The 22,122-nt window shown below is 38.6% G+C and overlaps 2 protein-coding genes across 3 annotated transcripts in view; both read right to left on the reverse strand.

Moving 5' to 3' along the window:
* Window positions 1-893: 893 nt before the first annotated feature.
* vox (ventral homeobox) lies at window positions 894-2,117 on the reverse strand. The gene is made up of 3 exons (XM_026937905.3): window positions 1,780-2,117; window positions 1,433-1,668; window positions 894-1,313 (listed from the first exon to the last, which is right to left on the reverse strand). Exons 1-3 carry the CDS (start codon window positions 2,048-2,050, stop codon window positions 1,035-1,037), a joined length of 786 nt encoding a protein of 261 aa, XP_026793706.2. The 5' UTR covers window positions 2,051-2,117; the 3' UTR covers window positions 894-1,034.
* A 1,033-nt stretch (window positions 2,118-3,150) lies between these two features.
* Window positions 3,151-22,122, reverse strand: part of LOC113544651 (kinase non-catalytic C-lobe domain-containing protein 1) — a 42,894-nt gene continuing 23,922 nt past the window's right edge. Inside the window, exons 16-31 of one of the 2 annotated variants that reach the window (XM_026943590.3) lie at window positions 21,065-21,381; window positions 19,696-20,036; window positions 19,497-19,529; window positions 18,759-18,852; window positions 18,569-18,666; window positions 16,896-17,092; window positions 13,842-13,952; window positions 13,590-13,737; window positions 13,252-13,434; window positions 12,726-12,941; window positions 11,208-11,290; window positions 9,789-9,942; window positions 9,197-9,319; window positions 8,264-8,323; window positions 7,958-8,115; window positions 3,151-5,039 (exon numbers count right to left, since the gene is read on the reverse strand). In XM_026943590.3, coding sequence (XP_026799391.3) covers window positions 4,808-5,039; window positions 7,958-8,115; window positions 8,264-8,323; window positions 9,197-9,319; window positions 9,789-9,942; window positions 11,208-11,290; window positions 12,726-12,941; window positions 13,252-13,434; window positions 13,590-13,737; window positions 13,842-13,952; window positions 16,896-17,092; window positions 18,569-18,666; window positions 18,759-18,852; window positions 19,497-19,529; window positions 19,696-20,036; window positions 21,065-21,381 — 2,548 coding nt within the window. In that variant the 3' untranslated portion in view covers window positions 3,151-4,807. The remainder of the gene's footprint in view (window positions 5,040-7,957; window positions 8,116-8,263; window positions 8,324-9,196; window positions 9,320-9,788; window positions 9,943-11,207; window positions 11,291-12,725; window positions 12,942-13,251; window positions 13,435-13,589; window positions 13,738-13,841; window positions 13,953-16,895; window positions 17,093-18,568; window positions 18,667-18,758; window positions 18,853-19,496; window positions 19,530-19,695; window positions 20,037-21,064; window positions 21,382-22,122) is intronic. The other variant, XM_026943599.3, reaches the window with a different exon arrangement.

Consider the following 22,122-nt stretch of genomic DNA (forward strand, 5'->3'; position numbering starts at 1 on the left):
CACATTCATCTATATTAGTAGTTTTAGTTTTAACCCATTTCAAAATCACTGTACTGATTAGATACACTACAGCATAACATGAATAATGACTAGTTACAGCTCAACAAGTGGAAAGTTGGACTGAATGATGCATCAGAGTATGGGTTTCTAATCAAGTGTCGTGCTCTTTGAAGTGCTTGATAAGTGAGATTATCACTTATCACAAAGATCCTCTATCTAGGCCCCAAAGCCCAGCAGCAATATAATCAACTCAAAGGAGAATGATCACTGCTGATAAGAGCCTGCAAATGATCTGACTGACATCCTAATTTATAGTAACATACAAAGCTGAACACAGCTTAAATTAAACACTAAACTATTAACTAGCATTATATGGCTCTGTTGGGATTCTTTTAACCTTTCACCTTTCACATTAGCCACAGAGTTTTTTTTTTTTTCAAGCAGTCTGATGTTCAACCTACATGCCTATGCCTCTGAACACATAAACAAATGTATATAATAATATTATTTTAGTATATATATTACATATATAAAGTATATATATATGAATAAAAGTACTCTCAGAGAAAAGTACTAAACTGTACTTTTCCTTGTCTCTAGAGTGGTACTCTCATATTTTTACATCTTTTATACCTTTCAAAAAGGGAAGGTGGATATATTGGACCTTTAAAATGATTTAAGGTACAGATTGAACCAAAGTAGCTTTTAAGGTAAAACTTTTTTAGGGTAACACACTACACTTTTAGCTACAAAAAATAACCACGAAAGGCACAAAAGGTGTACTACTGAGGGTTAGTGTACCCACAGATTAGTACCATTTTTCTGAGAGTGTAGTCTACAATATACAAATGACAACAGCAGCCATTTTGAAATCAAATATATTTAATTCCTCTCAATAAATAAACTTTTTACCATAAAACTCTATACAAATTTCTTGATAATTCTCTATACAAAACTGTACATCATGTATGTTGCACGTCAACAGTAAAAAAGAATGCAAGTGTCCACATATTCTCCATGGTATTTTGTGAAGTCTAGTAGTAATGCTGCATGGGGATCATGTGGTGGCTGTGCTGAGGAATGATCTGCTGGTGCGGGATGGCGCGGTGATGAACAGGGATGGCTGGGATCACGTGCGGGTTTGGCACGTGAGGAGCTGCGGGGAAAGTCACGCGCTGTCCGCCGTAGTGGAAGGGAAGCGAAGGAACCGCTGGGAAGAGGACGTGGGGCAAAGCGGGGAGAGTGTATTCAGCCCTCAGCTCCTGAACCTCACGCTTCAGTTTCATCCTGCGATTCTGAAACCAAGTCCGAACCTGCATCAGATAAAGAAAGAATGTGGTTAGAGACATGGACATACAGCTGGATGAACTCTCATGCAGTTTCAGTGAGGAACATGATGATGATGATGATGATGATGAAGATTATATCTTACCTGAGTTTCGGATAGGTTGAGCTTCTGTGCGGTTTTAACCCTCTCACTCGCATCCAGGTATTTGTGTTTCCTGAAGATTTTCTCCAACTTCTCAATTTGCTCTGGAGTGAATTTGGTCCTGATTCTGCGCTGGGCGCCTCCATCTCTCTCCCCCTCACTTCCGTCTTCAATGGAGGGACACTCAGACGCAGCGGCCTCGCTCTCATACCCAGAAGAGTAACCGCTGTTCTCTGAAGCTGAATAAAACAAGAAGCACATCTGCTTACTGACTTGCACAGAATCAGAATCAGTTTTCAGTAACCTGCACAGTCAGGTCAGCTACAGAAGAAGACAGTGGAGATACTTACAGCTTGGAGAGGTGCAGTTTCTCTGCGCTGAGTGCGTAAACACAGTGCCTTCCTTCTCCTTCTGTTCCTCTGTGCTTGTGTTCTCCTCAATCCGGCTACATTTCAGTTTGGGCTGAAGGTAAACCTTGTCGTAAGAGGTGGGAGGCCGCGGCTGGACCAGACAAGGCACATGTCGCCTTACAGGAGCCTGAGAAGTCTCCACTGGGTCCAGATCCTGTTTGGAGTCGTGATAGCTCTGGGCAAGCCAGTCCACGGAAAAGTTTTTCACCATGTTTCAGCTCGAGGTGTTCCAAGGTGTATCCAGTGAAAGTCCCAAGAGTGTTGTGAAGGCCTAGAAGGAAAGCGCAGTATATATACCCCCCCTGACACCAGTCTGCATTAGCATATGCGTGTATGTGTGTTAACGCCTGCTCGATTCGCAATCATTAGGGCTAATGGGTCGTTATTGAAGTCTTTACATATCCTGTGATTGTGTGAAAACCTGGCGCCACTGAGTCTGTGAGAACATCTCTGGAGACATCAGCTGTCTGCTTGTCCTTTCCACTAATCCAACAGCTGGCTGAGAATAAGTCATATAACCCATAGGGGTAGATTTCTAATTAACAGTATTATCTATCAATATAAGCCTATAAATATGAGGAAAACGAATAGAATTGTTGCAAGAATGATGGATGATATACTGTACAGGCTATAGGCCTGAGTGTTTGCACGTTAATACAAACAATTCTGAAGTAGGATTTTAATTATTATAGTTCAATTTAAAGTGAAGTTATAGCCGAGTGGGCTGAGATTTTGCAGGTTTTTATTAAAGTTATTATCTAAATCATGCATATATGTTGTTGTGAAAGACTTTACCTATGCTTTACCTATGCTTTTACATTACATTTATGATATTTGATATTTGTATATGATATTTACCTCGGGATCGTGTTACTATAATACACTTAGTGCAAACAATCCATAGACTTACAGACCTAATATGAGCACATATTCTGTTCAACTTTATGAAAAAGTGCTAAAGGGCAGTGCTGTGGATCTTTCAGAGAAGCAGTGATGGAGCTTTAATCCTGATGTGTTACAGATACAGTTTATACCTGGATAATTCGGTCTCAACTGTAAAGTCGGCTTGAATGAAAGTGTCAATGCAAAGAATAAATGTAAATGTAAACGACAGTCATGGATCTGTCTAATGCTAGTCAATCTGGCAGACACTGTCGGTACTGAGTTTCTCGTTTTCCTGAGCACACCTTCCTTTTGTGAAGGAGACAATGGAAATGACAATAGAGTTCAAATGGCTTTGCAGTAACACGTCTGTGGTCCCCTGGAGAGCCGCTGGCGCCGCCGCCGTTTGGACAGAGAACATCAAACGGATTACAGTAGCAGCACAGTCAGAGCTGATGGAGCTGCATTTCACATGCAAACTGCCCAAACAATACACTCTTCAACACTAGCAATGCACACAAATCCTAAAGCGATCCAGAAAGCTCTGCTGTGCCGAGCATGCTTCAACATTATGTTCGGATTGCAAGGTTAAAGCAAGGAAACACGCAGCTCCCCATACTCTTACTGCAAGTTTATTTATATTTATATTTATATATGTTTCATTTGATTAAACATACACTCCAACAGTAAGACATATTAGTAAGAGATGGAATGTAAAATGTACTGGCACACACAGACAATGTGACTGCAACGTTAATCCCACTCATCAGGTTATATCGCACTGTATGTGTTGACTCTCTCAGAGTAGTTTAATCCCTCTGAGCGCCCAAGTCGCCGCCGGCTAACAATGTGCTCCTAAAGGGATCGTTTAGCTCTAGTGAGGATGATAACAGCATGCTGGTTCCTTCCTTTATCTCAGATCTGTGCTTAGAGAGGTCGGAGCTCTTCGCCTCCCAATTAAGTGTGTTTATCTGAAGCGCTTTGAAGTGGCGACTACAGAGAAGCATCGACCTCCAGGAGCGCCTGTTTCCTCACCTCGGGAAGAAGGGGTGGACACACACACACACACACACACACACACACACACACACACACACACACAGGGAAACGCCTGGCCAACCCGCCAAATAATAATAATAATAATAATAATAATAATAATAATAATAATAATAATAATCATCATCATCATCATCGTCATCGTCATCATAGCCACATATGCTGATTTAGAAAGCTTAATTACGTGATTGCTCGACAGATATAGAAAATACACTACAATCTGTAATATGCAGAAAAATATAACCAGTACAAATACTTTAGCTCTGTAGCACTAAATGAGAATAAGCCTACTTGAATAACCCTCTTATAATTTTACAGTTTTAAGTCTGAGCATAGCTACCATGCTCTGTTTTAACTGAGCTACTGTGTTTGTGTTCAGTCCCTAACATTTAACTTAATGGTATTAAGCCATGGCTGATTATTACAGATATTTCAATTCATGATACTGCAGTAGTACTATGAATAATTAGTACATGTTTCACTGGGATTTTTTTTTTTTTAGAATATAAAGAATTATTTAAGCATTTTTCACACATTATCCATCCACTACATCTGCAGAATGAAAATGCTGTGTCCTCAAAATGCACTTATAGTAAAAGTCTAAGAATTGTTGACTGTCCCAAAACCTTCACAGCACATGGAAGTGTGATAAAATTACTGGTTCAGAAGTGGTGGATAAACATAGGGTTGGAAAAACACTGATATTTCTTTAAGAAAATTTTGAATTGGTTCACTAACCTCTTGCACAGAAAATACACAAAAGATGGAATAACTTTGACTGCATTAAAAAAAAAATCTAAAAATGGAGACTAACTTGAGCTGTAGACACTACAACACCTGAGTGAAGAACACCGAGTTCTCATTCCTCTAATATTCCACAGCCTTGAACTTGATTACAAAGTTTTCCCCCCAGTGTCTAGTCATTAAAAACCATATGTATTAACTTCTTCTGCACAAAGAATGTGAGAGACGCCTCATCTTCTCTCTCATCTCTGCCACTTTGTGCGTCTATGTCTGATCTCTCTCTGGCTCACTGGAAGGAGGCCTTGACCCTGCGCAGTGTGTCCTGAATGCGGCGTGTGTGCCGCTCTGCAGCAGGCTGGTTAAAGTTGGCATCATTGTCAGCGGCAAGTTGTGACACATCACAAGCCCCCAGACGGCTGATCCGGGCCTGAAGATACGACTGTAGTTCTAGATCAGGAGTGTATGTATACATGTGCTCCTGGAAAGCATGGACCTGACTGACCACACGTGCTATACTCCTGCAGAGAAAGAGATGGAAAAGGGATAGAGAAAATGAGAGGGTGAGTTAAAATCAATTCAATTTTAATTTTATAGCACTTACAGCCATTGTAACAAAGCAGCTTTACAGACATGTGATGTTGATATAAATCCTTAATGAGCAATTCGGAGGTGACAGTGAGACAACTGAGCTGACATGAGGAAGAAACCTCGAGAGGAACCAGGCTCAGAAAGGGAACCCATCCTCTTCTGGATGACACCTGATACTGGGATTATAAATCATTACCACATACAAGTATAGAAGTGTGTGCATGTGTTAGGCATGTGCAGAAATAAATGTTATTTTTTAAAACTATGTAACACTTGCTCAATGAACATAATTATTGGGTTTGCAATATAAAATATGTGATTATTTACCACAGCCTTATGCTGTTTTCAAATGAATAATGGGGGCATTACGACAATTTGAAGCTCCCACAAAAACAATATCTCCTGTGTTGAATATATTGTACAATATATTGTATAACCTATCACTAGCACCTGACTAGTAAGTTTTAAAGAAACAGACAGAACAAGGGTATCAGCACTTTTACTCAGGCAGTGCAGTATTGTATGTGACAGTATCAAATCCAAAACCAAGACTAATCAAACTGTATATTATATGAAAACAGACAGTGTCTCATGTTTCACGTTTCCTCTGGGTTTACCGGTTTCTTCCCACCTCCCAAAAGGCAGGTGGTTTGGCTACACTAGTGTGAATGATTGTGTGAATGTGTGTGCATGGTGTCCTCTGATAGACTAGTATCCCATCCAGGGCGTATTTTTTGCCTCATGCCTGATGAATAAAGATGAATGAATGAATAAAAAGAGGAAATAATTTTGTATGAATATTGTAAAATAGTTGCAATGTTGTCTATATAATATACAACCCAGTATACTGGGTGGTAATATATTGTCAAAATTCCTTTTTGCATGAGGAACTGCTTCGATGTACATTCCAGCAGAAAAAAATGATTCTATCCAGATATATTATAAGCATGATTCAATAATTGTGTTTGACTTTATATTTATGTCTATATTATTTTTAACTCCAACTATATGTCTATGGCTTGCATGGTACCTGGGCAAGAAGGATAAACAAATTCAACACAGGTAGCTAGGCACAGCACGGTTTGTTTGTGGTGGAAACAATGTCAAATGTGAGCTAACTTGTATGAGCCATGCTGTGCCATGAAGGAATAAGTGCAAACCTTACACTATACACAAACAAGATTGCAATAACACATGACAGTCAGTGCAGGCCAGTTCAGCAGGCCTTTAGCTGAACTTCCCCTTGGCTTGGGGAAAGTGTGTGTCCTGATTCCATCAGACAGCTCTGGGTGTATAACCACCAGCTGCGTGTCTAACTCTCTGTGCACCCGCTCAGACCCTGGCATCTGCCAACAACACCCAACCCCTCAGGTACCTGGCACAAACCCATCACCCCAAGCAGACCGTCACCACTGATGCACCATCTGGCTGCACACACTCCTCATGCTTGGTGTACATGATCTTGTGAACACTCAGGACGTGTGAACCCGACTGGACACGGCGACATGTGCAGTCACCAGCTGTGTCATTACCGCTCGCTCAGAATCTCCGTGACCTCTGATCCCCACAGATGTCTCCCAATGTACGTGTGTGTATATTTTGGATTAATTTGAGAATATTTTGTGGTGTGTGTAGTGATAGACAAATGTAGCTTCAGCTGTACTTCACTGGAACTGCTACTGAAATCAGTATCACTAAAGATTCACATTTTTCACTTGTGCTAATGCTGCTGATATAATGCAAAAACTTAACTATATTAATATATTCATAGTCAGGAATATGCACATGTCTAGCAAATGTCTGAATTTGGAATTACATAAATTTGAGCTCGGCATGTTTGAGCTGCATAGTGTGCATGGATGTGTGTTTTTTTTTAGCCAACATTAGTGATCATGAGTTTATGAAGTATTTACTTTCTTAAAACAGCAAATTAAGATATATCAGTATTACAGTGTCTAATGTGTCTGTTTGATTGATTTAAATTAAGTTTTGCTATAAATTGTTTTAAAGTAGTGAAGTGACATTTTATTTACTGTTACAGTTTGAGTAACTGTATGCTGTATGTTCATACGCTGAACTCAGGGTTTGAGGACACCTTTCTGAGTAGGAGGGCGCATTTTCTTTTGTTTTTTTTTCTAGAGGCCAGAAATTCTGAGTTATGAGCTTACGGCATTACTAAGCCTAAAATCCAATCTTGGTGACTGTGTGTGCAAATTAGTACAACCAAAAAGCAGCTATTATGTTTGCATATAATTTTGTATCTCAAAATGAACAGAAAGTTTCTTAAAAAGATGACTAAATATTACTGCAGCAAAGCTGGATTCATACTGGATTTCCACGGTACGTTCGCACCTCAGATACTGACAGCATTTAGAGCATGTAAAAAATTCAAACAAATGCAATGAAACGATGATGCGCTCTTTTATCTTGCATATTTGATGTATCTCACCACCTTTAATCGCTGTTCAATTTTAATCTCCTTCATCCATCCCAACACAGCTATCAAGAACAAACAGAATATGCAAAAACATAATTTATATATTCTTTCCCCCCTTAATATGGTAAATAGGGGTTCTATTTGTGGAAATGTGTATTCAGAGAGGAAAGTATTAGGATCAATTTATTATCATGCATCATGAACATTTCAATAATTAAAACTCCTACGTGCCTACAATGCACATGATGTAATTCGCACAATTATTATTTGTAAATCACCTGCAACATGCCCACTTTTTTCACAGGGAGCTGAAACCCACTGCACACACACATTAGCACACATTATTTGGGATCTTGATAAATGCGTCTCTATAAAAGACATCTGTACAACTGAATAATGCCAGTTTCTGACCGTAACTTGGGCCACTTGTACGCTTTGTTAGTCAGAGTGAAGGCGCCGATTTCCAGCTGTTGTATGTGCATGGCCAGGATGTGTGCTTCTGGTAGCGTGGGCTGCCTCTTTCCCTTCTCTCCCTCCATCAGACACAGACTGTCACTCTTCAAAAACACCTGCAACAAAGACACAAAGCAGATCAGCCTTGATTGTCTCAGAAAGTTCGCCTGTAGTTAATCCAGACCTTACTGTTTCAGCATACATGTTATATCTTACTGTGCTATAGATGTGCTATATGCTATTGGGCTCAAAGCTCTCTCTTACCTGAACTGCCCTGATCTCCTCAAGTACATCTGACATCTTGGCTGACAGCTGCTTCCAAGCCTGCAAGTGCAAGCAGTCCCAAACAGTAATATAGTTTGATTAAAATAACCAGGTTGAACCAAGCTGAGTGAAAATTAGGAAGCCATAAAACCATTCAAAGTTGTCTCTGAGAATGTATATTCTCCTATTATGCAGTCTTTCAGTCTTTACATGTGAACTAATCTAGTCATTATCTGATTTCAGCAGTTACCAGTTTTTTGACAAGTAAAGAGCATGTTACATTGGATTACAGTCATTACTGGATTTTAAAGGATCCAAAAAAAGACACCAGGACTTTAACCCAATAATAAGGTTATGCATGTGTGGAAAGAGAAAAAAAAGCTTGTCTCCATCTTTAGAGCAAACCAGAGACTGCACGAAGAAAGAATTATGTGCAATTATGTTGACTCATTAGCAGCTTATAATCTTAAGTCAACCGTGCTTCCAACTAATTGACAAGCAATAACATGATGGATTAAAAATAAACAATGTGGTATAATTATAAATGCTGCTTCACTACTTGGTCAATAAAATAGTTTACCTCCAATCCACTAATGAACCAATTTGCTACTTGTACTGACACTATTAAAATAAATACAAATATTGATTGACTTATATAGATCTAGAGTTTTTTCCTATTACAGAATTACTAAGTGCATGTAAACAAATTATTTCTGAAACCTGAAAAGTTTTTTTTGCTGTTATGAGATTATTTGGTACATGTAAACAGTATGTGTAGCAAACACACGTAATTTAAATGAAATATATGGATTTTACAGTTAGACTTTCAGAATATGGAGATAAGATAGTGTATTCATATTGCAAACATAATGTTATAGCCACAAAAAGAGGAAATAAAAAAACAAAATTACTGTTATTTTTGTCCAGTTTTACCGGTAATTGTCGGACAATCACATTCTCCAGTCCTCCAAGAATCTGCATGGCTGTAGCAAAGTTTCTTGCCTCATAACAGTGCTTAGCAATAGAGAGAAACTTGCCAAGCAAGGCTGTCTGAACCTAAAAGACAGAGCACAGCAGGTGATGGCTAAAAAATTAATTCAGCTCATTTCCCAAGGTAAGATAAACAACAGGGTTGAGATGGAGAGTGGAGTAGCAGGAAGAAAAACAACCACCTCCTTTTTGAGTAAAGCATCTGGGTCAAACATTTCTAAAGAATACATTCACCATTTAAGATTTAGTACTATGCACTGAAAAAGATGAAGGTAGAATATTTTATTGTCACATATACAAGTAGAGCAACATTCTTTTCTTAGCTTTCTTTTCTTTTCTCCTTGAGCGGCCTTTTTAAAGGCGCTATATAAAATAAAGTTTTATTATTATTATTATTATTATTATTATTATTATTAGCACACCCTGGCTAGTTAGGAAGCTGAGATAATAAAAGTGAATATATATTTAATACTTTTAGATCTAAATACAGGTGCACAAACTAAGCATACTAATTAAAAGATCATTAGAGTACTACCTTGACTGAGTCTGTGATGACAATCTCAGCTGAGACCCAGTTACTGATGCTTTCTGCATATCTCAAGAGGTGCTGTAGAGGCCCATCACGCCCTGGCTCATCACCCACAAACAAACTACTGCCCTCTAGTGGTGCAGCATCGGATGATAAACATCTGGCCAATACAGATGATCAAACATAATATTAGTAATGCATCTTTAACATTCAAATACATGTTAGAGCATACCAAATGAATATTTGTATGCTCTAGAAGCATGAAGCAGAGGAGCTAACAATTAGCTTACAATCACAATTACATAAGTTTTATTTTCAGAAATGACACAATAAATGTTACTGACCGATAGCGCTGTGAGTGTCATGTGCATGCATTATGTTATTTTCAAACTTATTTTTTGATGACATATTCCATTCTTTTTGTTAATGCAAGCATTTTTAAGCACAAATTTCCAGATTTCCAGATTGTTCACATTTTAAAATGCATAATCAAGTACTGGAGGCATCAACAAACCATGAATTTTGGTATTAGTAAACATAAGTTACAAGGTTAACACATTAACACGTATAAGTAATAAGTGCCAGTTATTTGAATTTTTGAATTTGAATCTTATTTTGTTAATGTTATTTATGATATATAAATGCTGTTTCTTAACTAATATGAAAAATAATGCCAGTTAAGGGAATCTTAAAGTAAAGCGTTAACCAATTTCAAATGCATTATAGGAAATGAATGGCTTCATATCCAAGACACAGCCATGCAGCCAAAATGGGAATGGTTAGATCGGGATTTTTACATCACACTTCACTGCATACCCACATGTCACTGCTGGCTCTTATCCAGCACTCACACATTTCTCCACATACAGTAGGAGTGCCAGTAACAGCTTATGTGCCAGTACTGGCCTTTTTTCTTTATTTTCTTGCCCTAATCATGAACGGCTCATTTGAACCTCAGAGCAAACATTTCCCTCATAAAGGCTCATGTAGCCAGATTGTCGTGTTTTTTTTTTTTTCTTGTTATACTTGTAGATCATTAATGTGACACTATTGATTTTGAAAATGTACAAATAAGGGTCATTGTACAACAGAGGACTGGTCAGGTTAATGACAGGTGGATAACTTCCAAACGGAAGGTTAGAAAATCAGAACGCAATCACTGAATGTCAAGATAGATTAATTTTAGCTTAAGGACATGGTTGCCTGCATGTTGCCACCATCAGGCTTGAAGCAACAGGCTTGGCCTGTAATTGTTTTTGGCTAAAGCAAACCTAAATCTGTTTTAACCTAAATCTGGGACAGGAGTTTCCTCAGGGCTAAGCATTCAAAGAACTGGTGAAATCAGCAGAGACTCTGTATTTTATGAAGTAAGCATATAAACCACTATAAAAACTTCTGTGTGAAATACAGGCTGTGCAGACTCACTTGGAGATGCTGACTGCCTTTTCTTTCACTCCCTGTGCTCTGGAGTTGAGAAAATGCACGGGGTGACAGCCTTGGAAGATTTCCTAAATTAGAGACAAAACAGATGGAGGGATCCAGGCACAGATGCTGTTGAATCAAAACACGCTTACTTGATAAACTGAAACAATAAAGAAATGAGGAGAGAGATATCTTGTCTCCCTCTGCTGGCTGAGGTTGGCAAGTGCATCATCAATAACCAGGGGAAAAGAAAGAAAAGCAACAGAACATGGAAACGGCTGTGTTCAATTTGTTTTTATTTCCAAAACTACAGTGGAGAACATCCACTGCACTTATAAATTCCCACAATGCTCCTCAACGCCTAGTGTCCAAATTATGTACTCTATCAGGTACAAAATACCCATAATGCCCTGCAAAGTCAAACCATAGTAACTGAGAAATATGACTCCCAAATGTGTAGCCAAATGTTGTGGGTAGGTAAGTTTGTAAAAGGTTTAACAGAAGTTCAAAAGTATTTTCAGTCATTAGTTCATCTGAAGATGATGAATGGCCTATAGTGAGTAGGGTTTGGTTTCACTGATGCATGATTTTTATTCATGGTTACTTAAATTAGAAATTCAATTCCCTGCAATATTGTGCTACATTCTGCTCCATTTCTTTTTTATTTTATTGACCATTGCCATTTGTAACACTGAGAGAGAGAAGTGTGGGAGGGACACAGAGGAACTGAGCTGAATAATCCTTATATTTTTCTCAAGGCAGATGTAGATTTCTTAGTAGACTGACCATCATTGTCAAAGAGCAGAAAAATATAAATACATAAATGCCTTACAGCATAAACAGTGTGAATAAAATGCTACATAACTGGTTTAATAAACAAGGGAAGTAATTACAATATTCATATTAATATTCAGCATGGAAGAACTGCTTTCATTGCTTTTTTCTTTTTGTTTCTGTTTCTGTTTGGTTAACCAACCTATATCAGTTGCAATTAAATTAATGATTAAAAAAAACCCTTGTCCTCAAAGGGGTTTCAAATTTAACAGTAAGATGAAAAATCAACGCTTTCTTTGGAAGAGCATCATTAAAAATCATTTGTGAAGTTGTCACCCTGTATGATCAGAAAAAGGAGAATATTTCTGTTTGTTCATACTGCATATTTTGCTAAATTGTGTATAGCACAAAGTTACTTTTAATGGCAGACACATAGCACTAACTGACCATTCTGTGTTTTTATTGTTCAGTGTTTGTCAATGTAAATACTGTAGCACTGCATGTAAAAGTTGTTTCCAGCTTTGCCTCAATGTACCATTATTTCCTTTTTGAACCTTTTGTGCTGGATCCATAGCTAATGAAAAAAAAAAAAAAACAATTTCCAGTTTTCTGATACCAAAGTATCCATTAGACTGTGCAGAACTAAAAAGCCCTCTAAGGCTGCTCCAAGAGCACAACCAGGAGCAACAGAGAAAGATCAAAAGCCAAGTAAATGAAAAAGAAGAGAGCTCCCTGCTCTCTTGGTACCTGTTGAAGCAGTGTGAGCTGTTGTGCTGTGTGCAGGGGACTGTACTCTGTCTGACTGAATGCCACTCTCTCCTCATTCCTCACAGACACGCTGGTCAGCTGGCTCAGCAGGGAACTGTAGCAGGGTCGGGGCAGTGCTGAAGCGATAGAGTACACCTTCTCCTTTGGTTGGCTCACCTGGGGCTCCACCACACGGGATACACGCCACTGAAAACTCTGTGTGTAACACACACAAACACAGGAGTGGCAATAACTAGCAATATTAACAAGTAGAAATAACACACTTTCCAGATCTAGTGCTAACAATAGAAAGGCAAATATTGAGAGTAAAGGCATTACACATAATACACATAAAATATAAGCATAAAGAGAAAATGAGGGAAAAAACCCAAATAGAATTCATAAGAAAAAACTACTTATTACTGTAACTAATTAGATCAATAATTAGATTTATAGGACAGCACTACTGTGAACTTTTCAAATTCTTCTAAAAGAAGGAAAATGAGGCCAGATCCATCATGCTGACCTTCCTTGCTGCATCATCAACAGAAGATTTCCTGCAAAAGGACTGAACTGATTGGACATCAAGATCCTCCCAACCGCTGATTGGACTCTCACCACGAATTGACACCCCATAGCCCCGCCTCTTTTTGGGACTGTTTTGTAGCATTGTGAGTAGACTCTCTCCACGACTGTCCACTGGAGCCACCTGCAGCCACAACACAGCAGCAGTTGCACTGGTAATTCTCAAACAGCTCTGTGTTTACTTTAGGCTACAGACAAAAGACTAGCAAACATCATGAAGTCCATGAAAGATTGTTGTGATTCAGCAACAAACAGATGATTGATGCAGCCTTGCATTACCTCAGATGTGAGGAAGTTGTCAAGGGTTGGTTGAAGACGGGAGTTGGAAGTAAAATCCACTGATCGGCTGTCTTCTATCCAACACTCTAACAGGTCCAGAGTGCGATGGTACACCTTAGCGCTGTCAGTAGAGAAGTCCTTGTTTGCTCTGTATGCATATTTTATGATACACAGCCGGGCAGTGAATGTTAGTAATTAACTATTAAATAACAGCTCTCAAAATGAATGGTACTGATATGTCATGATGCTTACACTACAGAGCTGTTAAATTTGTCCATTAGAAAGTGGAGGAATTCCTCAGGAGTACAGAAATAGCGGTAGGTATAGAGAAAGTGCTGGATGTATCCTTCTAAAAGAGCATTTCTGTCACGGGAAGAAAGAAAAGGTGTCATTCCTGACCTAGTACCACTTATGCTGCATTTGACTAAAAGTCGTAACGCATAATTTCAAACCTCTGACTAGGAAAAACTAAAGAAAACACCCCCTTAACTCGGACTTCCTACTCAGGAACCCGGTCTCCTCACCCCCAAGTTCAGCAAGTGACATTAAATCAACATGGCTGCTCATGGTATGAACAGTAAACAAAGTAGCACCTCATAACTTTAAATGAGTTATGCTGTATATACAAGTATTTGCTTTACAGCAATCAACATACAGACATATTCACTTGTTAAATCTATAGCACTGACTATACATTTTGCTGTTTTGAGGAGATAAATATACATCACTCATTACAGTAAGTTAGATGGCTAGCTTGTTGCTAACAAAAGACGAACATGGAGGCATCTGTTTCCCCTCCCGCTCCAATTTGCAGCTCGAAAGCAATGGAGGCTGAAAATGGCATAATTCTGACTTCCCACTTCCAAAGTTAGTCAAATGCAGTATTAATCCTGTCATAGTAGTTCAAGTCAAGTCAAGTTCACTTTAAATATGCAGAGTATGTCAAGACATACAGTACTGTGAAAAAGTCGTAGGCACCCTATTTTTTTTAGTACAAACTTTGTTAGAGATTTTTATTTTATGACTTCTACATTACTGATTCAGTACAAAAACTTTTTAGACTTCCAAACAGTTTTCCAGCACAAAATTAAATGTTACAGAAAAATGTTTGTATGTCAGTAAAGAAAGCAGCATATTATATAAGAGACCACTTTTCAGACAGAAAAACATAATGTGTTTTGCAAGCAAGTGTGACAGTCAAAGTCTTCAGAAGAACTGTGGCTGGTTCTGCAAGATGCTCAGCAAAACTTACAGCTAATTTCCTTATAACACTGCACAAATGGTACCTGAGACTACTAATTTTTTTTTAAAGCGAAGGATTGTCACACCAAATATTGACTTTGTTTTATTTATTACTGTTTACTGCTCTTTATAGTATTTTTTAAATGTAGAAACATTTAATTTCATTATTTTTGAAGGCGTCTTTGCTCTACAGCATTTCTTTGCATGTGCCTAAGACTTTTGCACAGTACTATATGTACAATGAAATGCTTATTGTTAGGCTCTGGTAAATTGCTTATGTGTAACATAATATACAAAACACACACATAATAACCTCCACGCTTCTTGGAAGGCTTTCCCCTATATCTTGGAGCATGGCTGTGGGGATTTGGCCATTCCCCCACAAGAACATTAGTGAGGTTCGGGCACTGATGTTCGATGGGGAAGTCTGGGAGTTCGCAGTCAGTGTTCAGTGGGGTTGAGGTCAGGCTTCTGTGAAGGCTTCTTGAGTTTTTCCACACTAACCTTGGCAAACCATGTCTTTATGGACCCCGGTTTGTGCACAGGGGCAATATCATGTTGGAACAGGTTTGGTGAAGGGAAATCTACAGCATACTAAGACATTCTAGAAAATTGTGTGCTTCCAACTTTGTGGCAATTATTTGTTGAAGAACCACGTAGGGTGTGATGGTCAGGTGTCCACAAACTTTTGCCCATATAGTGTACAACATGAATACAACAAACAAAATACAATATACAATATAAATAAATGGGAAAAGAGGGAGAAAACATTTTTTGGTGTACGCAAGGGAGAAAACATTTTTTGGTGTACGCAAGACAAAGTGTTGCACTGTGCTATAGTAAGGTGTAAAGTGACCAAGTGTCAACAGAAAAAATACAATGGATATGTAAAATGACTCAGTGGCACTGGGAACAAGAATTAACCTGCCTATAGGCTATTTAAGAACCTGACTGCCTGCGTGACTGGATACACCTATACTATTATTCAGATGTTAATCTAGAAAAAATTGATTTTGTGAGCTTTCCTCAGGCACTGTGTCCAGTTGATGTCCTGTATAACTGGGAGTCTGATGCCTATGATGAGTTCTGCTCTTCTCACTGCTTTCTGGAGAGCCTTATGGTTGTGAGCAGAGCAACTGCCATACCATGCAGTGATGCAACCAGTCAGGGTGCGCTCTATGGTACAGTGGTAGAAGTTGGTGAGGATGTTAAGGAACCAGTCCAAACTTCTTTAGCTTCCACAGGATATCGAGTCTCTCTGACAGGCAGACCTAATGATAGTCTCAGTGTGATGTGTACACTGAGAAACTTGAAGTTACTGACTCTTTCCATGACAGCTCTGTTGATGTGTATGGGGGTGTGTACTCCACCCTGCAACCTCGTGTAGTCCACTATCAGTGTACAGTGCACCATTAGGAGACAGAGGACTGAAGCAGTGTAATGCCATGAGTGACCATATCAGGGAAATATCATTTACATAAACAAATAAAGAGAACATATAGGAGAATATGTAAGGTATGTAAGGCAGGCAATGTTTTTACCCTAGAACAGTGTCAGAATTAATCATTAGAGCTCCCTGCAAAAATGTACATAATAATGATTTCCTTGACTGGACTTGTCACAGTGCCTGGACATCCAGGACTTATTGACCTGTTTCAACAGCTCCCCAAAGTGCAGACACAGACATGGTAATTCTATTAGGATGAAGCAAGTTTGGTCAAGGAAATTACCATAATCCATATTTTTGCCTGGAGCTCTATTGTGATGGTGTTTTAAGGTGAAATATCGTCTAATAAGACAAGACACTATGAGCATAACAATAATATATGGTAAATGCTGCTATAAGAAGTGATAACACAAAAGGTGGTGCAGACAATGTAATCGAAAATGAATAAATATATACAGGAAAAGGGAAATAAAATGTGAATGATGAATGGTGATACAGTTATTTTTAATACAAGAAACATTTGTCGTAAAAGGTTTTGAATGAGGTAATAATACAATAGAAAAACAACAGTATAACACTACACAGTCATTGACTACCTCAATTATTTTCTACCCTACCTGGCATATAAATAGGCCATCAGGCCTTTGGGTGATCCAGCCAGTAGAGGACAGCAACCTCTTGTTCTGCGCTGCTCACACACCAGGCTCAATATAGCTGGATCTTCACTGGATCTGAGGTCTATTGTAGAAGATCCAGAAGAAGCCAGAGATGGCAGCAGAGAAAGGGGCAAACCCCACTGATCTACATACAACACCTGACAAGCACAAAGACATCAATCATCAGAATGGTAAACGTCTGAGCCGGACTACACTGCATTGTCAGGGCCACACTTTCATAAATAAATCAGTTTACTGGTGGGAAAAGGCAAGATAACATCCTGAATTAAATGTCAGAGTGTCTCAGCAGCACATCTGTCAGTAATATGTATTTATTCTTGAAATGAAAAATAAGCTATATAATGATACTATAAGCTCCATACCAGATAGTCATAAACATACATTTTTGTAATAAAATTGGTAGCCATTAGTTGTATCAAGTAGAATTTGACTCACACTTACAATTTCTCTGTGAGTATAGTTATAAAACAGAGTAAATCCAGGTTGTTGATGCAACATGGTGATACTGTTAACTGGAAATTTAGGCTACATAATAAATCAGGTGTTATACAAGGTCTTTCACTTTCAAAGTTCTTGCACAAGGTCTTGCGCTTTTTAAACATTTTTAAAGAAAATGTTTAGATCCAAAATATTTAGATGTTTAGGTTCTCTGGGTTCTCTACCATTTTGACCTATTTATTAAACTGTAAAGCATTTATAATATACTTATACCACAGTACTGTTGAATTCTCGAATCTGATTGGTCAGAAGGTGTTGATTAATTTTTCTATAACAGCATGGCTCTGTCAAAAGTTCCAGCTATAATTCAAATCACAAGTTTATACTAATGTGCTCATTCTAATACTCTAATCCTTTCTGTAGTAACAACTCATTCGAACAGCTCATTCAATCTAAGGCTAATAAAAAAACAGATTAAAAACATGTTATTTAACATGCTAAAATACAGAGAACATATAATCATTGATATGGTGAAGTTTTCTTTTAAGAGTTGTTTATTTAACATTCATGGAAGGAGTCTCATATGTCAGTGCTTTATAATGGACAGTGAGTTTTCCGCCACGAGAGTATTTAGGACAGAGGTTTTTGCAAGTTCTGGTTTCTTGGTAACATGACAAGCAGACATTTTTTGTCTCATTAACTTCAATAGAGAGAAGAGAGGTTGGTGAAGTAATGTAGTCTTAGTAAGTGCTACAATGTGATACCAGGAACTAACTAGTGTTCCACAAGCTTAAATGTAACTGTATAAAATAAAAGTATTGCATGTCACTCTTTAATACATTAGAAATTGCAACCAGAGGCAAATTGATGTGGTACAAGGGGAAGTGTGGTACACTTTGGAACATAATCTTCGGGGCAGTAACGACCCTCCATTATAGGACTTTATAAATAAAGTTTACATTTTATATGTCTTCCAGGGTTGTGAAATATCCTAAGGACATAAAGTATTTTCCATTCATATAAGAAATGTAAAGCAGCATTGATCCCTCTCAGGTTTCCAGGGTTTTTGTCCTAATCGTTCTTTCAAAATTGTTTCAATATTCTATCTGGATTATTAACTGGATGGTTTTGTGTTTTATCAGTGGAAACGTGACAAGGAATCTGTAAGGACCTACCTGGAGATATTGCCTTACGGAGTCAAGGAACTCTACTTTAGTTCTTAGTTCATCAAACTGGGCCCTCAGTTTGGAGAGCATCACCTTTGCTTCAGAACCTACAACAAAAAAAACACATGAGCATCATGTTTAAATAATATATGAACAACAGTATTGTTGCCCTTTTTTTCTATGATACATTTTGCCATACCTTTATTTTTCCTCTCTTGCTGAATTAGTTTGTGGTAAAAATTTCTGGTCTTCTTTAAATTTCTGCTCTCGATCATCAGCTGTTGCTGAAGTTCCTGTAGGAAATAACACATCAGAGATAACAGTTCTTTCCATAAGGCTGAGCAGAGATCTGAGAATACAGAGTTGGGTAAGAAACATTGCTGGCATTAAAAGAGCCACAGTGATCCTAAAAGACAAGACAAGGAGCATGATGTGTTTGCAGGTACCGGTATGTTACTTGGTCAGGAGTTCTAATTCAGTTTTCTGTGCTTTGGTGTGTCTGCATCCTTCACTATGGTAACATCATTGATGGCTAGTGCTTTGAAGCAGGAGGTGTGTGTGGAGCTCAGTTGTAGCTTCTGTCCTCCCGTAGAGTTCTTAGTGTCTGACTGGTGAGCAATTCAAAGCTCTCTTCATAATAATCAAAGCACTCAGCTCTCTTAGTAACAGTCTAAGCACACACATCATATTATGTATATTATGAATATACTGTATGTCCATAACAAAGGCTGCATGTAAATGCCTGGTAACCTTGATCTGCAATACTAGCACTCGAAATAAATAAAATAAATAATTTAGCTAACATATTGTGGCTTTAGTATTATAAGAATAATATACGAAGGGCAGAACTTTATAATACTAAGGTCATGATATGTGTTAAGAAAGGGATGGATTTTATTGGAGCGAACCATTTTTTTTTTCATTAAATAAAACATACCTGGTAAAATTCTTGCTCTAAGAATGGTGGCTCCTTTTAGTACAGTTAGCATTAAGCAAACATTGAAAATAAAGATTAGGGCACATTCAGGACAGAAGACAAAGCCAGCAAGCAAAACTTTACATTTAACCACAACATGATATTAAGTTAGAGATTCATATTCCCCTCAAACACATAAATGTGCAGCTGTGGCTCCTACCTGTGATTTATCTTCCAAGCTTGGTGAGTCAGTGTGGCTGCCCAGTTTGTAAGCATACTCCACCACTTCTTGGCTGAAGAAGTCTTCTCCGTACAGAGCCAGGGCCCATGTAGGGCGGGACAGAGGGCCCTGAAAGCCGGAGTAGGAGGACGCTGGCCTGTCTGAGATCACTGAGTCAGAATCATCCATTTCTGCATCTGAGCAGTCCAGGGAAAGCTGGGTCTCTGTACTCTCGCCCAGTTCAGAATGCTGGCACAGAGACTCATCACTACACACACACACTTCAGCTCCATCTACTGGAGAGCTGCTGCTCTCCATGTCCATACTGAGTCCACTCAACACTAGAACAAAGAGCCGAAATAACCTGGATAAGTGTGCTGATGTGTGTGTGTGTGACAGAATAGAAACAATAAAAATATGCATATTTTTAACGTGAGAAATAAAACAGGACAGGGCTGTGTAATGCCCTGAAACTTGTCCTGATGCCCTGATTATCTTCCAAACCTGTACCAAGTGTTTTGTTGCCCTAATACCACGGCAATTTTCACTGATTACATTTTTTAAAGCATCTGTTTATCTGTTCATAGTTACATTTACTGTTGTGGTACATCCGTGCAACAAGTCAAGTTCCGTTATCACTTACATTATAAAATAGCACGAATATTAGATATTAGAGAAATGACAAAACAACACTCCCTATCCTTACACTTTCCCATGGCTTAAAAGGAACAGTTTTACCTGTTTCTGTTACAAAGCACTTACACTAGAGATTCCTTCCATAAATGTTAAATAAACATCTTCTCACAGAAACCAAGCATCTCAACAATTATACCTTTTTCTTTGTTAAGACCGAGTACGTTAATATAAACCTGTGATTTGCCTTGCAGCCAGCAATACTGTCAGAACTACTGTCAAATAAAATTAATCAACACCTTCTGATCGATCAGATTCAAGAATTCAACAGCACTGTGGCATGATGTATAGTAACACAGTATTTGGGTTGGTATCCAGTTATCTTGTAATCTAGCTGATACTAATGATGGAACAGAAAACATAATGCAAGTGTGTTTACAAAAACATGAGAAAAAAGAAAGCGGAGAAGAGAAACAGGAGGAAAGTTCACTTTTCAAGTGTTTCCAGAGCAACTTTCAGAAAGACAGAAGCATTGAGGCTTCTCTGTGTGTGTCTGGCAGTGGTGAATACATTTCACCCATTATAAGTTCATCCAACATTGCTGCATTCATAGCTTCACTCTACAGTTAATCCAAATTACAAAGATGCAAATAACGTCGTATCTTAAAAAAATACATCTACTCATTTGACGTATGGAAGCTTTAAGTCTTGACAGATGTCACTGTTGGACACCTACCTGTGCTGTCATTAAGATGATGCTTCTTAAATGTGACTGGCTGAGTCTCTTTTTGCATGTTCCTGATCTCATTGGCTGTTTTTCCTTCTTCTCTTCTGTCTTCTGCTCTCATGTGTCCTTGTTTGTCCTTAAGCTCTCCTTTGTTTTGTTGTCTAGTTGCTTTATGTTCTCTCTCTTCTGGAGCATGGCACTTGTTTGCATTGTGGTCAAGCTGACCGTGCTCGGTGTTCCCTCCCTCTTCTCCCTCACTTTTGGCATCTGGGAGTGATGTCAGTGCCCTTTCCTCCAGCTCTGATGAAGGATCTTCAACAGACACTCTGAGAGAAAGAAAAACAAGTAGAGAGAAAGGAAAATGAAATGAAATCTTTTCCTTTCACCTCTCCTGCACGACATATGCCAGTCATGAAAGTTAAATTCCCCACCAAATTCAAGCAGGCTAATGTAACCACTCACTCAAGAAACCATGACTCAACCCCTCACAGTAGAGAACTGTAGTCCTTTCCAAAACACTTGATTGTTTTGGTATCTTCTTTCCTCCAACAGAATAGTGTTTCTGTTGGTCATGAACAACAGGTGATCCTGGTGGATCTCCAGAAGTCTTACTTTAAGGCTGGCCCCTTGGTCTGGGGGGCCAGTTGACACCTCTAGATACCCAAAAATCTGCAAGAGCTACTGCCAGGTCTTCAGTTCTTTTACCAGGGCTACTTCTCAAGGTCTTACAGAGGGTTCAATCAAGTAAAACTGACATACCCCAAATATCTGTTGTTGGCCATACGCATCACCTCATCAGAAGCAAACATCCAGTCTTGCAACTACTCAAACCACTGCCATACCTGTTCTTTCCTATAAAGAATGCCTCAGTCTTACACACATACTGTATGTAGATTTAGATCCCTAATGAGCAGCTAGGAGCAACAGTGGTAAAGAAAAGCTCCTGAGATGGCATGAGTAAAAAACCTTGAGAGGACCCAGACTCTTCTGGGTGACACTGGGTAATTGAGACTATACAGTACATTTACCTGTTAAAAACATGTGGAACAAGATAACTGTAATGTATG

This window comes from Pangasianodon hypophthalmus, chromosome 3 (genome assembly GCF_027358585.1).
Source record: "Pangasianodon hypophthalmus isolate fPanHyp1 chromosome 3, fPanHyp1.pri, whole genome shotgun sequence".
Taxonomy (NCBI): Eukaryota; Metazoa; Chordata; class Actinopteri; order Siluriformes; family Pangasiidae; genus Pangasianodon; species Pangasianodon hypophthalmus.

Bases quoted from the DNA above. Each gene is read 5' to 3' on its own strand.
- vox (XM_026937905.3), bottom strand. From the start codon at position 2,050: ATGGTGAAAAACTTTTCCGTGGACTGGCTTGCCCAGAGCTATCACGAC. The intron at 1,669-1,779 runs GTAAGTATCTCC...TGTTTTATTCAG, and splicing joins AAACTGCACCTCTCCAAGCT to CTTCAGAGAACAGCGGTTAC. The intron at 1,314-1,432 runs GTAAGATATAAT...TATCTGATGCAG, and splicing joins TCAACCTATCCGAAACTCAG to GTTCGGACTTGGTTTCAGAA.